This window comes from Branchiostoma belcheri, unplaced genomic scaffold (assembly GCF_001625305.1).
Source record: "Branchiostoma belcheri isolate BF01 breed outbred unplaced genomic scaffold, Haploidv18h27 scaffold619, whole genome shotgun sequence".
In the NCBI taxonomy this organism is placed as follows: domain Eukaryota; kingdom Metazoa; phylum Chordata; class Leptocardii; order Amphioxiformes; family Branchiostomatidae; genus Branchiostoma; species Branchiostoma belcheri.
Genome location: NW_017804264.1, coordinates 1 through 19,355, shown reverse-complemented (window position 1 = coordinate 19,355; position 19,355 = coordinate 1). Strand labels below are relative to the sequence as shown.

General features: G+C 41.1%; 4 protein-coding genes across 4 annotated transcripts; 2 read left to right on the top strand and 2 right to left on the bottom strand.

Moving 5' to 3' along the window:
* Nucleotides 1-1,121: 1,121 nt before the first annotated feature.
* Nucleotides 1,122-2,072, bottom strand: LOC109483012 (melatonin receptor type 1C-like). The gene has a single exon (XM_019785969.1). The coding sequence runs from the start codon at nucleotides 2,070-2,072 to the stop codon at nucleotides 1,122-1,124; it is 951 nt and encodes a 316-aa protein (XP_019641528.1).
* Nucleotides 2,073-6,357: 4,285 nt separating this feature from the next.
* Nucleotides 6,358-8,697, top strand: LOC109483014. Its single transcript, XM_019785971.1, has one exon. It carries the CDS (start codon nucleotides 6,507-6,509, stop codon nucleotides 8,463-8,465), a length of 1,959 nt encoding a protein of 652 aa, XP_019641530.1. The 5' UTR covers nucleotides 6,358-6,506; the 3' UTR covers nucleotides 8,466-8,697.
* A 2,439-nt stretch (nucleotides 8,698-11,136) lies between these two features.
* Nucleotides 11,137-12,731, top strand: LOC109483013 (zinc finger protein 239-like). Its single transcript, XM_019785970.1, has one exon. The coding sequence runs from the start codon at nucleotides 11,164-11,166 to the stop codon at nucleotides 12,088-12,090; it is 927 nt and encodes a 308-aa protein (XP_019641529.1). The 5' UTR covers nucleotides 11,137-11,163; the 3' UTR covers nucleotides 12,091-12,731.
* A 1,006-nt stretch (nucleotides 12,732-13,737) lies between these two features.
* On the bottom strand, nucleotides 13,738-18,681 carry LOC109483010 (adhesion G-protein coupled receptor G2-like; the record flags this gene model as incomplete). The annotated part of the gene is made up of 7 exons (XM_019785968.1): nucleotides 13,738-14,994; nucleotides 15,743-15,856; nucleotides 16,426-16,534; nucleotides 16,761-16,885; nucleotides 17,547-17,634; nucleotides 17,938-18,200; nucleotides 18,572-18,681. Coding segments are annotated over 7 exons (957 nt in total), but the record flags the coding sequence as incomplete, so codon positions are not given.
* Nucleotides 18,682-19,355: the final 674 nt, after the last annotated feature.

The following is a 19,355-nucleotide window of genomic DNA, read 5'->3' as shown; positions in this document are numbered from 1 at the left end:
CTAACTTTTTATCACCGGCTCGCTAACTTTTTATCTACAGCTCGCTTTTTATCTACAGTTCGCTAACATTGAATCTACAGCTCGCTTACTTTTTATCTACAGCTCGCTTTTTATCTACAGCTCGCTTTTTATCTACAGCTCGCTAACTTTTTATCTACAGCTTGCTAACTTTTTATCTACAGCTAGCCAACTTTTTATCTACAGCTAGCCAACTTTTTATCTACAGCTAGCTAATTTTTTTATCTACAGCTCGCTAACTTTTTATCTACAGCTCGCTAATATTTTTTATCTACAGCTCGCTAACTTTTTATCTACAGCTCGCTAACTTTTTATCTACAGCTCGCCAACTTTTTATCAACAGCTCGCCAACTTTATATCTACAACTCCCTTACTTTTTATTAACAGCTCGCTAACTTTTTATAACAGCTCGCTGACTTTTTGTCAACGGCTCGCTAACTTTTATTAACAGCTCGCTAACTTTTTAAAACAGCTCGCTAACTTTTTGTCAACGGCTCGCTAACTTTTATTAACAGCTCGCTAACTTTTTATAACGGCTCGCTAATTTTTGTCTAGCGGCTCGCTAACTTTCTATTAACAGCTCGCTAACTTTTTATCTACAGTTCGTTACTTTTTATTAACAGCTCGCTAACTTTTTATTAACAGCTCGCTAACTTTTTATCTACAGCTCGCTAACTTTTTATCTACAGCCCGCTAACTTTTTATCTACAGCTCGCTAACTTTTGAACTTCAGCTGGCTAACTGTTTATCAACAGCTTGCTAACTCTTTATCTACTGCTTGCACCTAAATCCGGCCAGACTAATTTAGCCAACCTTAAGCTTGGTTGGTTGGTGGTCAAGGGAAGGTCCTAAATGTGTGACAGGGACTTTAGATATATCCGAAAAGAGTTATGTCAGGTTGGTAGAACATAGGATATCGGTATTTTCTTTTGCACAACCAGTCTTAGTGAGGCATTACTGATTGTGTACAAGAAAATCCCAATATCATAGACTTAGAATACGATTTGTACCGTAAGGTACAGGTACTGCCCCTTGTTTCTCACAGACGTTAGTCCATAGTTGTTCGTTCGAAATGATATCTTGCAGAGGATGACATAGAACCCTTACGTATCTACGCTGCCAACTGCGTTCTTTCTCATCATGTTTCTGGCAGCCGAGCGCAAGTTCTGGTTTTTCCAGCCATAGAGAAACGGGTTTATAACTACGTTAGTCGAGTACAGCATAGAACCGAGTCGGAGAATTTCACTAGGAACAGAAACAGAGGAGACCATGTGCAAACCTACAATTAACGTAGACAGTAACCACGTCAAGAAAAAGAGGACGAAGATGACGAAGAGTGTTTTTGTCAGTTTCTCTTCCCTCTCTCTTTGCCGCTTGATGATTACGTCACATGTCTGTTCCTGACGTCGCCGTCGGACGTACAAGTACGTCTTGGCGTAAAACACGGCTGAAAGAGCGGAGAGAACGGCGATCTGGCCGACCCATACCTTGACGAAGTTGACGTTGGCGGTGGAAGAGTTTCCGAGGACGATACACTTCCTGGGCAGCTCGTAGAAGCCCGTAGTCATGCCCGCGGCCTGGGAGACACCGACGAACGACACGGTGTACACCCAGGTCAGCCCGGCCACACGTCCGGTGTTCCTATCGGAGAACAGCCGGTGGTAGTCGTCCGAAGACCTCGCGACTAGGACGTAACGGTTCACGGCAATGATGGTTAGGTTAACGATAGAGCACATAATCCCAGTGATAGAAAGAAAGGCCACGACTTCACAGACGGCTGTTGGAAGCGGCCAGCCGTTGGCAGCAATGGCGACTACGTGAAACGGTTCTGTGCAGGTTACGAGAAGCTCAACCAAGCTGAGGTTAGCGACGAGAATATTAGAAGAGTTTCGCAGCGTCTTATTCCTCAGGATCAGGGTAAGGATTAAGATGTTTCCAACGAATCCGAGCAAAGACACCACGCTCATGTAGACTGCTTCGACCCCGTCCAGCACTCTCCCATCTATGTTAGTACTAGTTGATGTAGACTGGTTTGTACCTGTATCCTTCTCCATTGTAGCGCTCTTGTACCTGCATCTGTTCTCGTTTTACCTCACGCTAAAATATTTTTCAATCTTTCTCAGGTCTGTGTTGAGTTCTAGTAACCCGATGTTTTGGATGAGGTCAGGTAGTCCTGAGTTGGTCTACGGGCATCCTGAAAAATAAAGCTCAGTTTCACTGTTACACTAATAAGAGGACGACGTCTCCTTGCGAAAAAATTACATAATACCCCATATGGTATGCAGTGCACAATGAAACATTTGTTTAGTGATATCAATTAATCAATAAACTTATTTTAGACGCAGTTGAACAAAGTGGACGTTTTGGGAAAACGTTTTTGTCATTTACCGCCAAAAAGTCGGTGCTGGGTTTCAATTTGATAAAATGAAGAAACATAAAACTAGATATTCAAGGGTTATTTATCTAAAAATGAAATTGTACGGATCCTTTGGCTACCTTCCCGAAAATCACAAGAAGCAGAACGGCTAGACCTTACCTGACCACGGCCGACGGACAAAATTCACAAACAACTGATCAAGGAAAGCTTGAGAAGAATTCAAAACTAAGCAGTCTTATTATGATCTCTTATGAATTTGTGACATATGAATTTATCTCCCAGATTATCCTGGTGTTAACATGATAAGGAAATGAGACTTCTGGTAAGAGCTACACGGACTAATTAGTACATCAGAACTCATTACAGGGGCACCAAATATTTTGATTGAAAAAAAAAACGTACTTGTCAAGTTGTTATTTACTTCCACTTTTCAACATATTTGAATGTGCAATTATATCTCATTTCTGACATTTATGGCTGGTGCTAAAACGGCCCACATAATTTGTAACACCACCATAAACTCTGCTTCCACATTCGTTTGGTGTAATATTTTGGCACCTCCACTTCTGAATAACAATTGCAATGGAGTAGGATTGATTAAACTAACGTTGTCCAAAAATTGACTCTTTGTATCGTTCTTATGTGTCTCTATTAGAGACAGCAAGTAATTTTTATGGATGGCATCCGCGCGCGCATTGATTTTCGCCTGATTTTGGAAAGAAAACAAGAAATTTTGTTGCCTTCTGACAGTGGTCAACATGCCGAAAATGGGCAAAGATGTCTGTTGCCATGCCGGAACGTGGATGGCAGATAACTATGAAGAGAGGAGACAAGAAAAGGCTCTAATTTAATGTCTTGTTTCTTACTTTGATGCAGTGATATGTGATACTGGCTGTGTATAGTGATGTTCCCAATGAATCAAAACAATTTGTACCATGATTGAGTCAAAATTTTACAATGTAGGAACCTTGTTTTTTACGGCCCGCCTTGTTTTTTTTTCGCCCGCTCGCATTAGATTTGGAGTCTGCGGAAGATGTCATCCATGAAATTTACTTGCTGTGGCCTAATGCAGATTTAACACCTCCAGAGCTCATTCTTCAGTCCAACACAATAAATTAAAGCGCATGGAATTTCGATGGCCCTGCTGCAGTCTGCCCCAACTCACCAAACAAACAGATATCGTGAAAAATTGATCAGAAGTTTCAGGAAGTTTATAGCGCCCGACGTCTTTGTTGAGCGATGATCAGTGTGGCCTGGTGTAGATAGCTTCCTTGCTTCCCCTCACCAAGTACAATGTATTCATGCTAAGAATCCGTCAACGTAATGCATAAGACAATAATTTCATATGCACGGCGGTCTGTCACTACAGTATTCTTTCCCATTGCTAGGGGGGTTCGAAAAGGTATCGGGTTACAAGACGCAAGTTTGGCCAGTTTGGGACTACCCGTAAACCACTTGAAAATAAACAAGTAGAATTGAAGGATAACTTCCGTCAAAATAAAATGAAATTATCGTCTTTACATAGGTTAAATGTTAGTTATTTACGTTAAATTATTAATTTTTAAAAATCTCGCTCCGAAAGACGATTTTTTTCGGGATTCGGAGCGCCGGTCCGAGACAGTCCGAGTCATGTTTTTAGGCAAACACCGTTTAAGATTGGCTACGTATATTACCCCAAGTCAAAAATCGTGTCTTAGGAATTTTTTAATTTCTGATTTTAAGTATAGTTTTTGTCGACATAAATGTGAAAAAACAGCATTTTTTGACATTTTTTGCACTAAATTGCTCATAATTGAAAATCAAGGTCCTTTTTTGAAAATCCCTAAGACTCGATTTTGGACAAACCCGTTACGGTCCTTTTGAGTCGTCAATGAGATATATTGGACTCTCCATGCTTCCAATCTTAAACGAGTTTTGGACGCATGTCATACGGCATGAATATGAGTAGTGTTTATTTAGGCTGGCGAGTACAAGCATTGCGATCTTCAAGGTCACCCACGATAACGACAGTAGCTTCGTTTCATGTTCCAGCCCACTACAAAATGAAGACAGACATGTAGTTGTCCAGGAAATGGTTTATATTTGTTAAAAGGTGGATTTTTTTCTGTTAGGAGGTAACACATGTAAAAAGGGGCCGGAAGACGCACGTTTACTGTAAATGACCGCGAGTGACCCCATTTCGAACACCGTTCTATTCGAATTACGTCAGATCGAACACGGTTCGGGTTCTACTGCAGGTGGGGAGATCGGGGCCCAATTTTGACCACCGTGATGGATCGACGGACATTCACTAGTTAACAACTTACATTATCAGTATGAAAGTTCATCTGTTTTGGTTACTTCATTATGACAAAAAAAGGTTAAACGTTCTTTCCAACACTGAGTAAATTGGAACTTCTATTTTAATCACGTGTTTCCGACGTCACGTCCCGGAAGCTGCAGTAGAAGGGTCCATTCCGTGGGCCGAAAATTTGGGTAAGTCCCAATTTACTCAGTGTTGGAAAGAACGTTTAGCCCTTTTTGTCATAACTTACATTATTGTTTCCTGTCAAACCAATTTGGAAATTATTACAAAAAGTTTTCAAAAGTACAGATAAGTCGATTCTATAAAACCAAAAAGATGCTTATGATATTAATTTTTGGCATGATCTATGATAGATTTACTGGATTAGATGGCTTTTCTACGTTGCCATCTGAGCCGAATGGAAAATACTAATGAAGCTTCTTAGATGAAAAAGTCGCATCGAGAGTCTGTATGACCTTTGTCAGGGTACATATGACATTTTTATTTTATTTTATGACGATTTACCACATTTGTGGAAGGATTGACATAACAGGTGACTATCACCTCTTCAAAGATGTCAAACCTGAGACCAGACTGTAAGGTTTGAACCACTCACACCGGGAAGGTCCCCTACTCTTTTCGAAAAGTGCGGTGGTTTCTTTAACGTGCGTGGGGTGTGGCTCTCCCCAAACACGGGACCTCCATTTAACGTCCTATCCGAGGGACGTCCCTAACCGAAGCTAGGTACTCATTTACACCTGAGTGAGGTGAGAAAAGTCGTGTTAAGTGCCTTTCCCAAGGGCACAAGATCGGTGACATGGGCTGGGTTCGACCTCTCAGGTGTGAGCCGAACGCGCTACCGACTGCGCCACACGACCGGTACCCCACATGCTCCCCGTAAGTAGAGTTAAGCACCTGTCACACATTCAGAACCTTCCCCCGAACACCAACAAATCAAGGTTGGCTGAAGTTTTGGGACAGTCAGATCAGATTTAGGCCACGCCTACCTTCCTTACCCCTGAGTCAAATTTGAGTGAAATTTGACTGACAACCACGCCACGACCACTGCTAACACCAGCCAACCACTACCAAATGTCAGGTCATTTGAATTTTATACCAGGGCTCCAGATCCCAAAATGTACATTTTTTTTGCCTGAAATGGCAAAAAAGCCAAATAAAACAATTCTAAAAGCGCGTATCCAAAGAAAATGATGATGCTAAATGGCATGTCACTTGCCCCCCAAAATGAAGAAATGGTGGGAGGAGAAGGAGAGGGAGAAGACACATGAGGGAAAACAATATATTTCTGAAATATAACACTATATTTCAGCCATACCAAGTTTTATGATTGAAATATAAATATTGCAAAACGCCTCGGGCAATGAGAATGAGCCGATCCTTACATCTGCTTGGAGATCATAGTACCCTCGGCCTCCACCCGCACGTTTTGCTCTTTGTACTCTAACGAACAAATCACCTGCCGTTGTACAAACATGAGACGGGAACAAAAGGGCAAAGATCTGGGAACACAGAAGGTGAGTGACTCCGGTACGAGCCCGGTGAAACAGACCGCTGTGGCTACCTGATCTCTCCGCCGGTGATAGTGTGTCCGCCCGCCCAGCCTCCCGCTCAGCGCACGGTATGGATTTCAATTATTCACCACGAAGTATCAGAAAGACAGGCTAACCAGATCGAGTGCCAGACAAAAAAAAATCTGCGACTGAAACACTCCAAAGCCGGTCCGCAGAGAATGGTCCAAGAGTTGCACCGGTACGAAAATATTTGGCATCTCTGCATTTTCCCACTAGAGTCGCGTATGTAAAAACTATGGCGTACAACGTGCTACAGTCTACACATGTCAACCGCCGCCGACTGAAGAACGTTACACGAGGACTGTGCATAGCCATAGTCTTCCTTCTCGGGGTGTTGGTATATATCCAGTATTTCATAGGTCTAAACGTACGTACTAACGTCATCACTAAAGGAGTAGTTTACTCGTTCGAAGAGTGGAGACGGGCTGATATGGTGGCACCAACCACTGAATTGGAAACAGTCGTCTGCAAGCAACCACATCTAGAGTTAAACCGTCCTGAAATAGCGCACTGGTTCCACGATATCAACCCCTTCACCTGCACTGGTCGCGACGACGTGTTCACCATACAAGATGGCGTGGTCACAGTCGACATGGTCAAAGTTCACAAACACATAGCCCCGGAGTTCGACAAGTGCCAACTTTGGTCCTTCCACAGAATCGACGACGAAGAGGCTGTATTCCAAAACAAAGTAGAGGAGAGGGTTGTGGACACGAGTGATTCTGTTCGGCTGAATTTTAACGTCACGACTGATTTCTTTAGAGTGAAGTGTGGAGAGTTTGAAAGGTATTTCTCTCACATCTATCCAAACCCAAACTTACTGGTACCACAGAGTCGCCCCGTTTTGAAAGTGAGCCCGAACCCTTTTCAAGGCGTCAGTGTGTTGATGCTCGGTTTCGACTCGACATCTCGTTTAAACTTCATGCGGAAATTGCCGAAGGTTTACGATTATTTGACAAAAGAAATGGGCGCCGTTGTGCTTCGAGGATATAACATAGTAGGCGACGCGACCGCAGGTGCATTCATACCTATCCTCACAGGCCACACGGAGGCAGAGCTACCGAACGTCAAAAGAAACACGGAGAATTCACAATTTGTTGACGTGTACCCGCTTATCTGGAAACAGTACAAGAAGAAAGGATACGCCACCCAGTTCGCTGAAGACATGCCCGGTTTTGCCGCGTTTAACCTACGTTTAAACGGATTCAAAGAACAACCCACGGACCACTACATGCGGCCATTTTGGCACAAAATAGACGAAGGGCCCACATTTTGCTACGGGTCCGTCCCAAAGCACGTTATGATGTTTGACTACCTGAAGGAGTTTCACCTTGCGTACGAGAGTTCCCGGCCACGGTTTGGGTTCACTTTTCTCACTCAGATCAGCCACGATGACCTGAATATCATCGAACTGGTACAGCAGGATCTATTGAACCTACTCTCAGGTCTGTACGAGGAGGGGCATTTGAACAACACTATTATGGTCGTCTTTAGTGATCACGGTCCAAGGTATGGAAACATGAGGGAAACATTACAGGGGAAAATAGAGGAAAGACTGCCTTTTATGTCTATTGTACTCCCGGATAGCATCAATCGCAACCACCCGAAGGTCTTGAAAACCTTGCAGCAAAATTCGGACAGGTTGACCACACCATTTGACATGTACGCTACGTTAGCTGACGTTATAGGACACAAAGATCCGCACCTACCGGCGCCTAACGGTCTACCTCGGGCGATCAGTCTCTTCACAAAAATCCCCGCCAACCGGACTTGTCAAGACGCGGGGATTGAGACGCATTGGTGCGCCTGTCTGCAGTGGAAATCTATTCCGCCAGAGGGCAGTGTCGCCACGAAGGTTGCCAAGTTCTTGGTTGCACACATCAACGCCCTCATCAAGCCCTACATGAGTCTGTGCCACCAACTGTCGATTGTAAACGTGACCCATGCCGAGGCGGCTGAACCAGATAACCAAACCGGCATCACGTATAGAGATGTACAGATCACAGTAGAGACCACGCCGGGACTGGCACTGTTTGAAGCGAATGTTCACATCACGGAAAAGCTCGGAAACGACTCCATGACTGTTACTTCAGACATCAGTAGAATTAACAAGTATGGACACCAAAGCGACTGTGTCCTGAACACGAATCCAGAACTTAGAAAGTATTGCTACTGTAGGGAAGATAAAAATTGACCACTACTTGCCTATTGTGAGAAGAAGGAAAACTAATTATGAATTTCACGAAGAAAATGCATTCCAAAGCAAGCTTTATTCACTGCAATTAACGGGAAAACAAATTATTCTATGAGGACCAATCGCAAGGCTTTGAGAAATATGTATTCTGTGAGGCCAATATCATATTGCTATATAATGCTCACACACTGTTTACCTCGCCTTACTGTTCCCAATCTGCAAAATATAAAACTTCACGGAGAATTGTCGCTCATGACTACTTGTTTTAGATAAAGATCACAATTCAGAATATGAATTCACTTCAAAATTGCCAATGGAAAGTACTGTATGCTGGATCTGTGTCAGTATAGCCGATATAACCGACATTCGGCGTAACACACCAGCTTCGCAGGCACTCGGCGCGGCGGCAGCTAGCTATATGACCCTATATCACACCGAACGACTTGTTACACTCAATCTTTGCACATTTACTACAGTGTTAACGTTTAGAAGACATATTCAATACCTAGAATTTTCATAATAGGAGGCTGAACATATGGGGCAAATATCTAAATGAAGACAGGTACCAGACCATTTGGCATGTGGTTATCACTGTGATACAGGGAAATGGTCTGAACTGGATTCCAAATGCCGTCATGTTGGTATTTGGGCGGTATTTGGGCGGTATCACCTCATGCGGTGGTCAAGTGCAGCCTCGATATCTTTTATTTATCACAAATCAAGATTTTATTATCGAAAAGTCACCATTCTGGATATTTGAATAGACGTCTCAATGCACAACTCATGATCGGATAATCATATATGATTTTGTAACTCTCTATCCGCACTATTTTTCAGGGGGAGGTTCACTAATGCTTTGCAGACCCACTATTAAATTCGCTACTAGACCAACTGTGTCAGGGGGAGGTTCGCTAATGATTTGTAGGCCCTGTGTTTGATGCTCTGCAAGACCAACTGTGTCAGGGGGAGGTTCGCTAATGTTTTGTTAAAGCCCTGTGTTTGATGTTCTGCAAGACCAACTGTGTCAGGGGGAGGTTCGCTAATGTTTTGTAGGCCCTGTGTCTGATGCTCGGCAAGACCAACTGTGTCAGGGGAGGTTCACTAATTGTAGAGCAACTGTGTAAGGGGAAGGTAACTAATACTGTGCAGGCCCTCTATTTCATGCCCTCCTATCCCAACTGTGTCAGGGGCAACTCACTAATGTTTTGCAGGCCCTGTGTCGGATCTGCAATACCAACTATCTAGAATTGGGTGTTTTTTTATTATTAACTATTTATTACCATTCTTTATTCATAGGAAGTTCAAATCGGCCTACAGGCCACTTTTCATTGAGATGAAGAGGGAAGCGTCAGACCCAGACAAAATAAATAGCGCACAGTTTACATTGTTTAAAGATCTAATAAATGATTACTTGGCTAAATTTCACAAAAATAATAATGGAGAAAACAGTTTTGGAGAGAAATATTCTGCCTTGGTTAGCAAATGCTGACCTGTCTTCTCGGTATGCCCGGTATTTTGACATCATGACCTCATGCGGTGGTGAACTGTACTGCAGCCTCTTTTATGTAATACTCTGAAATCATAGAAACAACAGATGTCGGACAAGAAACAAGATTTCACTACTAGATTTCACCACTACGTTTTTGTTTTTGATGGTCTTGTAGCGGGCGGGTTGCATGAAAATCCACGCCGCAGTTCGCTATCCACGTCGTGGTTCGCTGACACTTCTAGCTAGCTTGCTTGAATACGCGAAACTAACGAAAGGCACCACAAATCGGCATATGGATACATACATTTCCCCAAAACTTCTTAATAATGAATTTCTTAAATGTAATGTTACTAAGTAGTGGTAGGAACACGTAGAAAGTACGGTAGTGTAACTGTCTTCGCCAACAAACAAATTCTGCAGCTCTGCCGGCAAAGTTGGCTCTATCCAATCAGAGCGCAGGTCATATGAGGTCAACCAATCAGAGCGTAGAGTGCACGCTGCTAGTTACATATTAATGAGAAAATGGCGCGTGTTGTCTTCATCTACCGGTGCAATAGCTCAGTTGGTAGAGTGCTCGCTTTGTAACCGGGAGGTCGTGAGTTCAAACCCCGGCCGGGTCATACCAAAGACTTTAAAAATGGTACACACTTCTTTCTCTGCTTAGCACTCAGCACATATATGAAAAAGAGTGGGTGAAGGTCAAATACACAGCACTACCAGCGGACCAGCCCCCTACTGTAGTGCATTGCACAATTGTGTGTCGCCCAAGGGCTACGAAATGGAGATGGGCACCACCCTACGCTCGGGCAAGAGCACGGGGAGACCTTCCTTCCTTACCTTCCGATGTTTGGAATTTTGCAGCAGAATGTCTTAAGTATTCCTGACGATACGTTTGCCATCTGTAGCAGTGTTTCTTATGTCAATACTTGTGTGTCACCAGTTAATGCCCTGCTATTCCGTGTCAAGAAATGTTCACGAACATTTTCAGGCCCTCTGATACACTGCCAGACCAACTGTCAATGTGTTTACCAGTTGTAAGAACTGCAACCTTGTTCGCAGTTGGTTCAGTTACATCCTGCTTGAAAATCCTTTGGCATAGAAGTCAAACAATGACCTATGGTAAATGTAACTGTGCCATAATAGACTAGGCCGTACAAGAAATTGTTTGTATCTTCTGTTTCAGAAGTCATTTGGGATATTCTCACCAGCATGGCATCAAGTGGAGTCAGCTCTGATGACATGGAAAGGAGTTTGGAAGGGGAGTTTGGCGGTGGAATGCTGACTGCAAAATCCTACGTGTGTGAGGAGTGCAGCAAGCAGTTCAGTCGGAAGGGTGATCTGAAGACTCACATGCGCACGCACACAGGGGAGAAACCTTACAAGTGTGAGGAGTGCAGCAAGCAGTTCAGTCATCTGGGTAATCTAAAGACCCATATGCGGACTCACACAGGGGAGAAACCCTACATGTGTGAGGAGTGCAGCAAACAGTTTTGTCAGCTGTCTGATCTGAAGAGACACATGCGGACTCACACTGGTGAGAAACCCTACAGGTGTGAGGAATGTGGCAAACAGTTCACGGATCTGGGTAATCTAAGGAAACACACGCAAACTCACACTGGTGAGAAACCCTACAGGTGTAAGGAATGTGGCAAACAGTTCAGTGAGGCGGGTAGTCTGAAGATGCACATGCGGACTCATACTGGTGAGAGGCCTTACAGGTGTGAGGAGTGCAGCAGGCAGTTTACTCAGCCGGGTAGTCTGAAGACTCACATGCGCACTCATACAGGGGATAAACCTTACAAGTGTGAGGAATGTGGCAAGCAGTTCAGTCGAATGGGTGATCTGAAGTCACACATGCAGACTCATACTGGAGAGAAACCCTACATGTGTGGGGAGTGCAGCAAGCGGTTCAGTTGTCTTTACAGTCTGAAGAAACACATGCGGACTCACACTGGTGAAAAACCTTACGTGTGTGAGGAGTGCAGCAAGCAGTTCCGTCAGTTGGGTAATCTGAAGTCACACATGCGGACTCACACTGGTGAGAAACCCTACAGGTGTGAGGAGTGCAGCGAGCAGTTCCGTCATCGTTCCAGTCTAAAGAAACACATGCAGACTCACACTAGGCATAATTCTTAAAATGTTCCGAGTGTTGCAAACCATCACAAGAGTCATCTTAAAGGCCCATTATGTAACTTTTTGACAATACAAAAAGTATATTTTCCAGTCTTTTCTTTTCATAGTAAGTTGACTTAACCCTTTAGTATTCCAGAGCAATATTCAGCCATAAAAAAATACAACATCCTTGCTCCAAAAAAGCATGATAGAAGACTGAATGATCTTCTATTCAAACCTCTGGCCACACCGAACGTATGGTATTGTCCAGGCCGGTCGTGTGGCCTACCTCCCAGTGGGGTGTCAGTCGACAGCTTACAAGTTTCCTAAAGACCTAATCGTTTACCAGATTTTTGATCTCTTTTGAAGGGGTAATGACCACAGTTTATTGATGACTAACAAAGTGCACTAAGTAGATAATTATATTCCACCTCATGTAAAAGATATGAGTGTTTCCAAACAAGCTAATCTTGTGACATGTGCCCCTGTCTATCTAGCCTGGCATGCCAGACTAATTAGCCACCCTAGGGGGCCAACCACTGTAATTGTTTTTGTTGTTGTCCTAGTGTAAGGCCAAACCGGTGGCACTGGGAACTGGGGGCTGTTTGAATCAACAAAAAATATGCATGTCAAAAATGTATAATAATGACACAAATGTGTTGAAAAGGGATAGTATCTGATGGTAACATCAAAATCTAGTACATTGTATTATTAGAAGATTTCAAATTTTTGCGTAAAAAGTGACATAAGGGGCCTTTAAAGGAAACATGAAACATTGTTTTGCACAGTAACCTGAGTATTCTGATGAAAGTATGTTGCTACCGCTAACAAAATTTGATAACCTGTCAATAGGAGAGTAGTAGCTTCCTGTTGTTGTATTTTGTTAGAATTTAGTTCTGGTGATTACAAAGTAGCTTTTTATGCTATAGATGAAGCTTTTCCTTAGCATGAAGTTTTTGTAACACAGCTTTTCATTTTTTTTCTAACACAGTTTTTCATTTGTTTGTTAGTTCTTTCTACCCAGGATCAAGACAGTTCTTTCTTACTCTTAGCAAAATCCAGAAACTGTATGGATCCTGTTAGATTTTTCTTAATCACCCTAATAAATTATCACACCCATTTACTTACCTATATTGTTTTGTTAGATTTGGGCACCGAATGATAGTGAGTTCCGAATGATAGTGAGAAGAGAAGTATTCGAAAACTAAAGCCAAGTTAGTTCTAGAATGATATAGTCGCAGTTTGTAGTTCTTAACTAGATGCCATATTTCAAGACAATTGTTGGAAAAAGCAGAATGTAGTTTTGTAGTCCCATTTTTCTTTTTAAACATGTGTACTTCTTGTAGTGTTTATAGACATTTTTTATGTTTAGTTTAGTTAGTTTTGTTTATATCTAAAGTTGTTCAAGTTACTAGTATGTGTATGTATGTACTGCACTTGAAAATAAAGCTTAGTGTTTGATTTGCATTTAACATTTGTATTAAAGTAACATAATATTTGTTGTAACAGAACAAGAAACATTTTTTCCCATTATACATACACTCAGACTCAACTGATTTAAATGTGGATGAGATTAAACAGCGTTCCCAATGACAGAACTTTTTAAAACAAAACGTATAATAAAGCCGTTTGATAAAATCAAGATGTATAAAATCAATTGTATATACGGGATATATAACGTAAAACATTCTATTTCAAAACATTTGGCTGAACCCTAAAATCGATGCCAATTCTTTTGGAAACATGTTCAATTAGCGTCTTTATTTTACGAAGTTTCTCTACGGCTAGAGGCAAAAAAGAAATATATTCTGTAATAAAGACTGACAATTGCATTGAATATCATCTCTTGTCAGTCCGAGAAAAAACCTTTATAGCTACAATGTAATACAGCAAAATTTAGAATTGGCATTTTAAAATCATCTCACAATTCAAATAAAGTAAAAGTTGTCGTTTAGTTAAAATTAGAGCTACCTACTTTCAAAACACCGTTAAAATATCATCTGTGTAAATAGTTTGACATGTATAATAGTGGGTCTGTGGAACCCCCGGGGATCACAGCGGGTAACTAGCTTGCATATATAATAAATCTATACTATAGCCTTGGACCTCATTAATTACATAAATATGTCTCTTTATCTCCTCTTTAAAAAACTACATACCTTTATGCCTGTTTAGACTCAAATTATGAACTTCGTTCTTCAAAAATTATAAAAAAGTATCTTCGATTCTCTTTACTAATAAAGACAATGTCAAAATTTTAACTATTTATATCTGGTGATAACTTTATCCTTTATGTGTAGTATGGATAATCTGGGGTATTATGCAATTTTCTCATTAATTATGTGAATTAGTACATGATTTTCGCGGTTCGAATCTATTAATTCCTGTCGAAGTTACAGTGTTTACTACGTATAAAGTTCCTGTTTCAGCATATTAATTGAAATATAGATTTTGACTGAAAAATGTCTTTGGGAGGCAATAAGTGCACAATCATAGATTCATTATTACATACAGTTGAAATTCATCATACTTTTGTGTGTGTGTCCTTAGGCTTGTAAAATGATTTGGAGTGCCGGTGGAGGGATACTTGATTACAATGGCGACCGGGATCATAGACTGGAAGAATAAATCGTATAAAACTTATACGCTGTTTATATTTTGTACCAACATCTTAAACTTTGTTCATTGAATGATACTCATTATGATTGGATGTAATTTAGGAAGTGTTTTATTTCCGTCTGTGTTCTATGTATTTGTGACAAAATTACTTTTAACACAGACTATTCCGAATACGTTTTCATGGGTACCCCATTGCCTCTCAGCTGTCCCCGCGAGTTGTAGTCCGTATTCAGATCAGTTGGGTTTGACGACGACGTTCCTGTCGAGTACTTGGTTGCACGAGAATCGTCCACGAGACATCCGCAAAACCTGGTTTTAAAGAAAGTATGGTTTTATCTAACATAATAACAACATGAATTTCATCAAAATCTGACGATGGGGTGCCATTGGCATTGCATCAAGTAACAGAGCCATTTAAGCCAAATACAATTATACCTTATTGAATTCCTACAACTACATTTTGAATAATTCTCGTACCATAACAGTGATGCCTATCAGCTCTACTTGTATTGATATCAGCATGAACGTTCATCTGAGTTGGTAAATTACATTATGAAAACCTTCTCTCCAACTCAAAATTTGACTCACCAGAAATTTTCGACTGAATCACTCAGTCTTCCTCAGCTATCTGACCCAAATGCTGTAGAAACGTGATTTTTCCCACGTGTGACGTCAGCAAAGGGTCAAAGGTTGTCTGAAGTCGATATAGCCCCCCGAGGCATAAAAGAGGCCATATGCATCAGGGCACTTCAACCATCGCTCAACCGGGACGGGGGGCGATATCGATTTCAGACAACCTTTGACCCTTTGCTGACGTCACACCTGGGAAAAATCACGTGTCCACAGCATTTGGGTCAGATAGCTGAGGAAGACTGAGTGATTCAGTCGAAAATTTCTGGTGAGTCAAATCTTGTATTGATATCATTGGTCTCGTGATTTGTAGAGAAAAAAATGACGTTCTTCACTGGATGAATGGCCTTCATCTATTGTATGAAAAAAGACGAAATGCTGCCAAACTAATGATGTATAGCAGTCAGCAATAGACTTTTCTACTAACTTCAACCACAGGTTCCGGACTTCCTTTTGACGGAGGCAATGGAAGATGAAGATGAAGAATCCTTGCAGGGAGTTGAAGATGCAGAACAAGTAGGAAAAGACGATCCTTCCGTCACTGCAAGACAACAAAATATTGATCTTTAAATAAAATCGTTAAAAAATAAAATTGATGTGGACGTGATTCTTACTGATTTGATTTTACGGATTTATGGATACATCAATATCAATACGAGCTAAGAGACCAAATGAAAAAAAGATAAGAGATCAAGATCTTAATATTGCATGTGGTTTCTGTCGTTGTTGGCTTCCGTTCTGACACTTGTGATGTTTGTTAACAATTTATACACATTTCATGAATAATTTCACGAAAATCCCTTATCTCATCATGTGTACAGTTCTGAACTGCGGATTCTGATCTACAACCCTTTTCAAGCCACATTTATATATCTAAATTTTAGATCCAAATCTCTAAAGTAGTTACAGATCTGACATCTTCGAAGCTTGATACCAAACTCCCTTACACTTACTCCCTTACCCTTACACGATCGAATGTATATATTAACTGCATTAGGGATCCTAGAATAAATCTCTTGGCTGATCATGTTCACAAATCCTACTAACAAATCCATATCTGAAACTCTAACCCTTACGAGCGCGGCAATATGACAGGTTCAGATTATTAACCTGATCATGAAGACTCCAAAGATCCAGGTGAGTCCGACCAGCACCATGATGGCGATGGCGATACGCAGATTCTGCTTCGTCGCACCACTTCCGGGATGAGCGATTTTTCCTGAGAAGATTTATCAATATTCATATATTTGCACCTTTCCCTTTTTGTACAATTGCACTACAATGCGTCTGGTCAAGTGCACGATACAGGCCGGGTATACGTATAATATAGTATTAAGTGCATTATTAAAGAAATTTTAACTAAAGAGAAAGGAAAAAAAATGAAAAGGAATAATTCCTTCAACATAACATTATACATATTGGAAAAGCATTTATTCACAACTGACCGTCGGTCCTCTCTCCACAGGACAGCTTACTGATGACCATGATGTACACGATGGTGTTGAACACCAGTACCAGTCCGGCAGGCAACAGGAAACCGTAGTACAGCTGGTTACCCTGCAGCCAGCAACTAGTCAGTAGGAACAAGAATGGCAAACATCACTTCCACATAAGTACCTGTACCTGGGTAGGTCTTTGATAGGTAACAGAGACAATCTAATTTTGCTAATATTTGCCTCGTTTAGTATCTCAAATAATGTCCTTGATATTTTGGAGTGAACATGCAGCAAAAAATAAAAAGATAAAAAATCGTCGTTTTCAAACTTGAATCTTACTATATTTTTTCGCTTTAAATGCTTATTTTCCAGGCTAGCACGTTGTACGTCTGAGGCCATCATTTGTATTAATACTGGAGCGTTACGATTCAATTATTCATCAAAATATTTCTCGATAGAAAATTTTCGAAAACCTTAAGTTTCGATCGCTTAATAACTACATGAACAAAGCATCTCATATTAATAGTTTGCTAAAGGAAATGTTATATATGATGCATATGTTTTCCTATTTCTTTTGCCTAAATTAAGATTTTTCTTTATATTCTTTCTTTCATTTCAGATAGTGCAGACTAACATTTTGGCATGAGTTTTCCTAATCTATGCTCTATCAAACATGTGGTGGTTATGTCTGTCAAGATAACTGAATAGCCATACCTGTCATTTGCAAACTTAAAGGGTATTATGTCAAATGAATTACAAGCGTGGGAACCCGATTATTTTAAAACCGTATCTTACACGCTATTGCTCCTGTAGGTTCCCTGTCCAGGATAGGTGCTGGGAACATCCACAGCCAAAGTAGCGATGGCAATGACCAACGGAAGACCTGAAAACATCAAAGATTACTCAAATTGCTTAATTTGGCTATTCTTGCTAGTTCCTCTCTATTACTATAGTTTGGTTGTGTGTTGTGTCGTGTCATGATTTTGATGCACAAATTTCCATGAGTTTGATGCAAAAAATGCACTAGGTCTTTAATGGTATGTTTCTTGAATAAAGTTCAGTGTGGCAATGTAATAATCTAACAGGAGTATTAAAAAAGGCCAAATCATCCCGTTGAAGACACACATCACTGTATTGTAAGCAGAACCAATGTGACATTTTGTTAAAAAAAAAGAACTGTACTTACCCCACGCAAATATGGCTGCCTTGAGGATAAATCTGGAAACATGTGCCCCCAAGACTTTGATGAAGGCCAGATACATGTTGAAGGCTTCCACTGCCATCCACATGAACACAGCCAGGAGGAAGTAGTGCAGCAGAAACGCCACGACGGTGCAGCCGATTGGGGAGTGGGTAGCGTCGATGCCGGTCAGGAAGAGGATGAGGGTCGCCAGTAAGGCGATGCACAGGTTGGTGAGGATGTGCTGTGGTCTGGTCTTACGAAGCTGCCTAAAACAGAGAGAAACTGGAGATTTTAGACTTCCGACATTGTTTTTGTATTTAATGTATTAGAACTTTAGCACATGATCATTGAAAAATACCGGATTCAATTGCTTCATAAAATAGATAAATACTTACACGACAGTATGGCGTAATGAACTCCGGTATTGCACAATGGTCTTTTATTTATTTAGCACAGTAAACAGCTTCCTGGTGACCTCATACTACACCCTACCGCCAAGGGCATACCTGGCCACAAGCCTTGCTATAGAATCAAATCCTATAATACATCATGACTACATAAATGTAACATCCGAGGAAACAAAGTGTGTTATATCTTCTTAGTAATACCAATCACCTGCATGACATGAACAACTTACTTGAATATCAGGTAGGAGATAAGAGTGAGGGTCAGGCCTGTGATAGACACCACGATCCCGATCTTACTAATCAGATCCAGTAAAAAGCTGTGCAAGCCTCCATAGATGTCCTGAAATAAATATGATAATTCTGATCATCGTCAGAGTACAATCTACGATTACGATACTTTTGAGTTAAAGAGACGGAGAATGAAAACGTAACGTGATCCGTGAGTTGCCCTTAATGCAGGAGGCAACATGCAACATTATGCAATTTCCTAATGCTTAGGTCACATTTCCAAACCGGGGCCCGGCCGGGCTGTCTTTTGTAACGAAAAATATGGTATAAAAGACAACAACGCACAAAACACTTAAGAGCCGATGTCTGTAAAAACCAAGCAAATCAGAAAAAAAGTGGCCAAACTAAAAAAAACAAATTTTCTCAAACTTTGTGTGGTGGTAAGGCCTTGACCCAAACTTACAAAAATGGGTAAGTTTTGGACGCCTGGTTATTTGTTGCCATGGCAACGGCCATTTTTCAAAATGGCGGATTTTTACCTTGTGGAGGCATAAGTCTTGCCCAAAATGGACCATCTTTTACCTTCCGTATCTCACAGAAAATAACACATATCTCATTGCTTCTAACATATTTTATTATCCATATTGTAACTAAGAAAATGATATAAAGTTGTGCTCGAAATGTTTTTGTGGTGAGCTGTAGCAGACGTTTAAAAATGGCGTGTTTTTGTAAAATTTCAAAATTGAGAAAAAGCCATTTTAGGACGTTTAGAGTGAACCATGGCCG

What these genes read in the sequence shown, in the direction of transcription:
- LOC109483013 (XM_019785970.1), top strand. Translation starts at nt 11,164, where the DNA reads ATGGCATCAAGTGGAGTCAGCTCTGATGACATGGAAAGGAGTTTGGAA.
- LOC109483014 (XM_019785971.1), top strand. Translation starts at nt 6,507, where the DNA reads ATGGCGTACAACGTGCTACAGTCTACACATGTCAACCGCCGCCGACTG.
- LOC109483012 (XM_019785969.1), bottom strand. Translation starts at nt 2,072, where the DNA reads ATGGAGAAGGATACAGGTACAAACCAGTCTACATCAACTAGTACTAAC.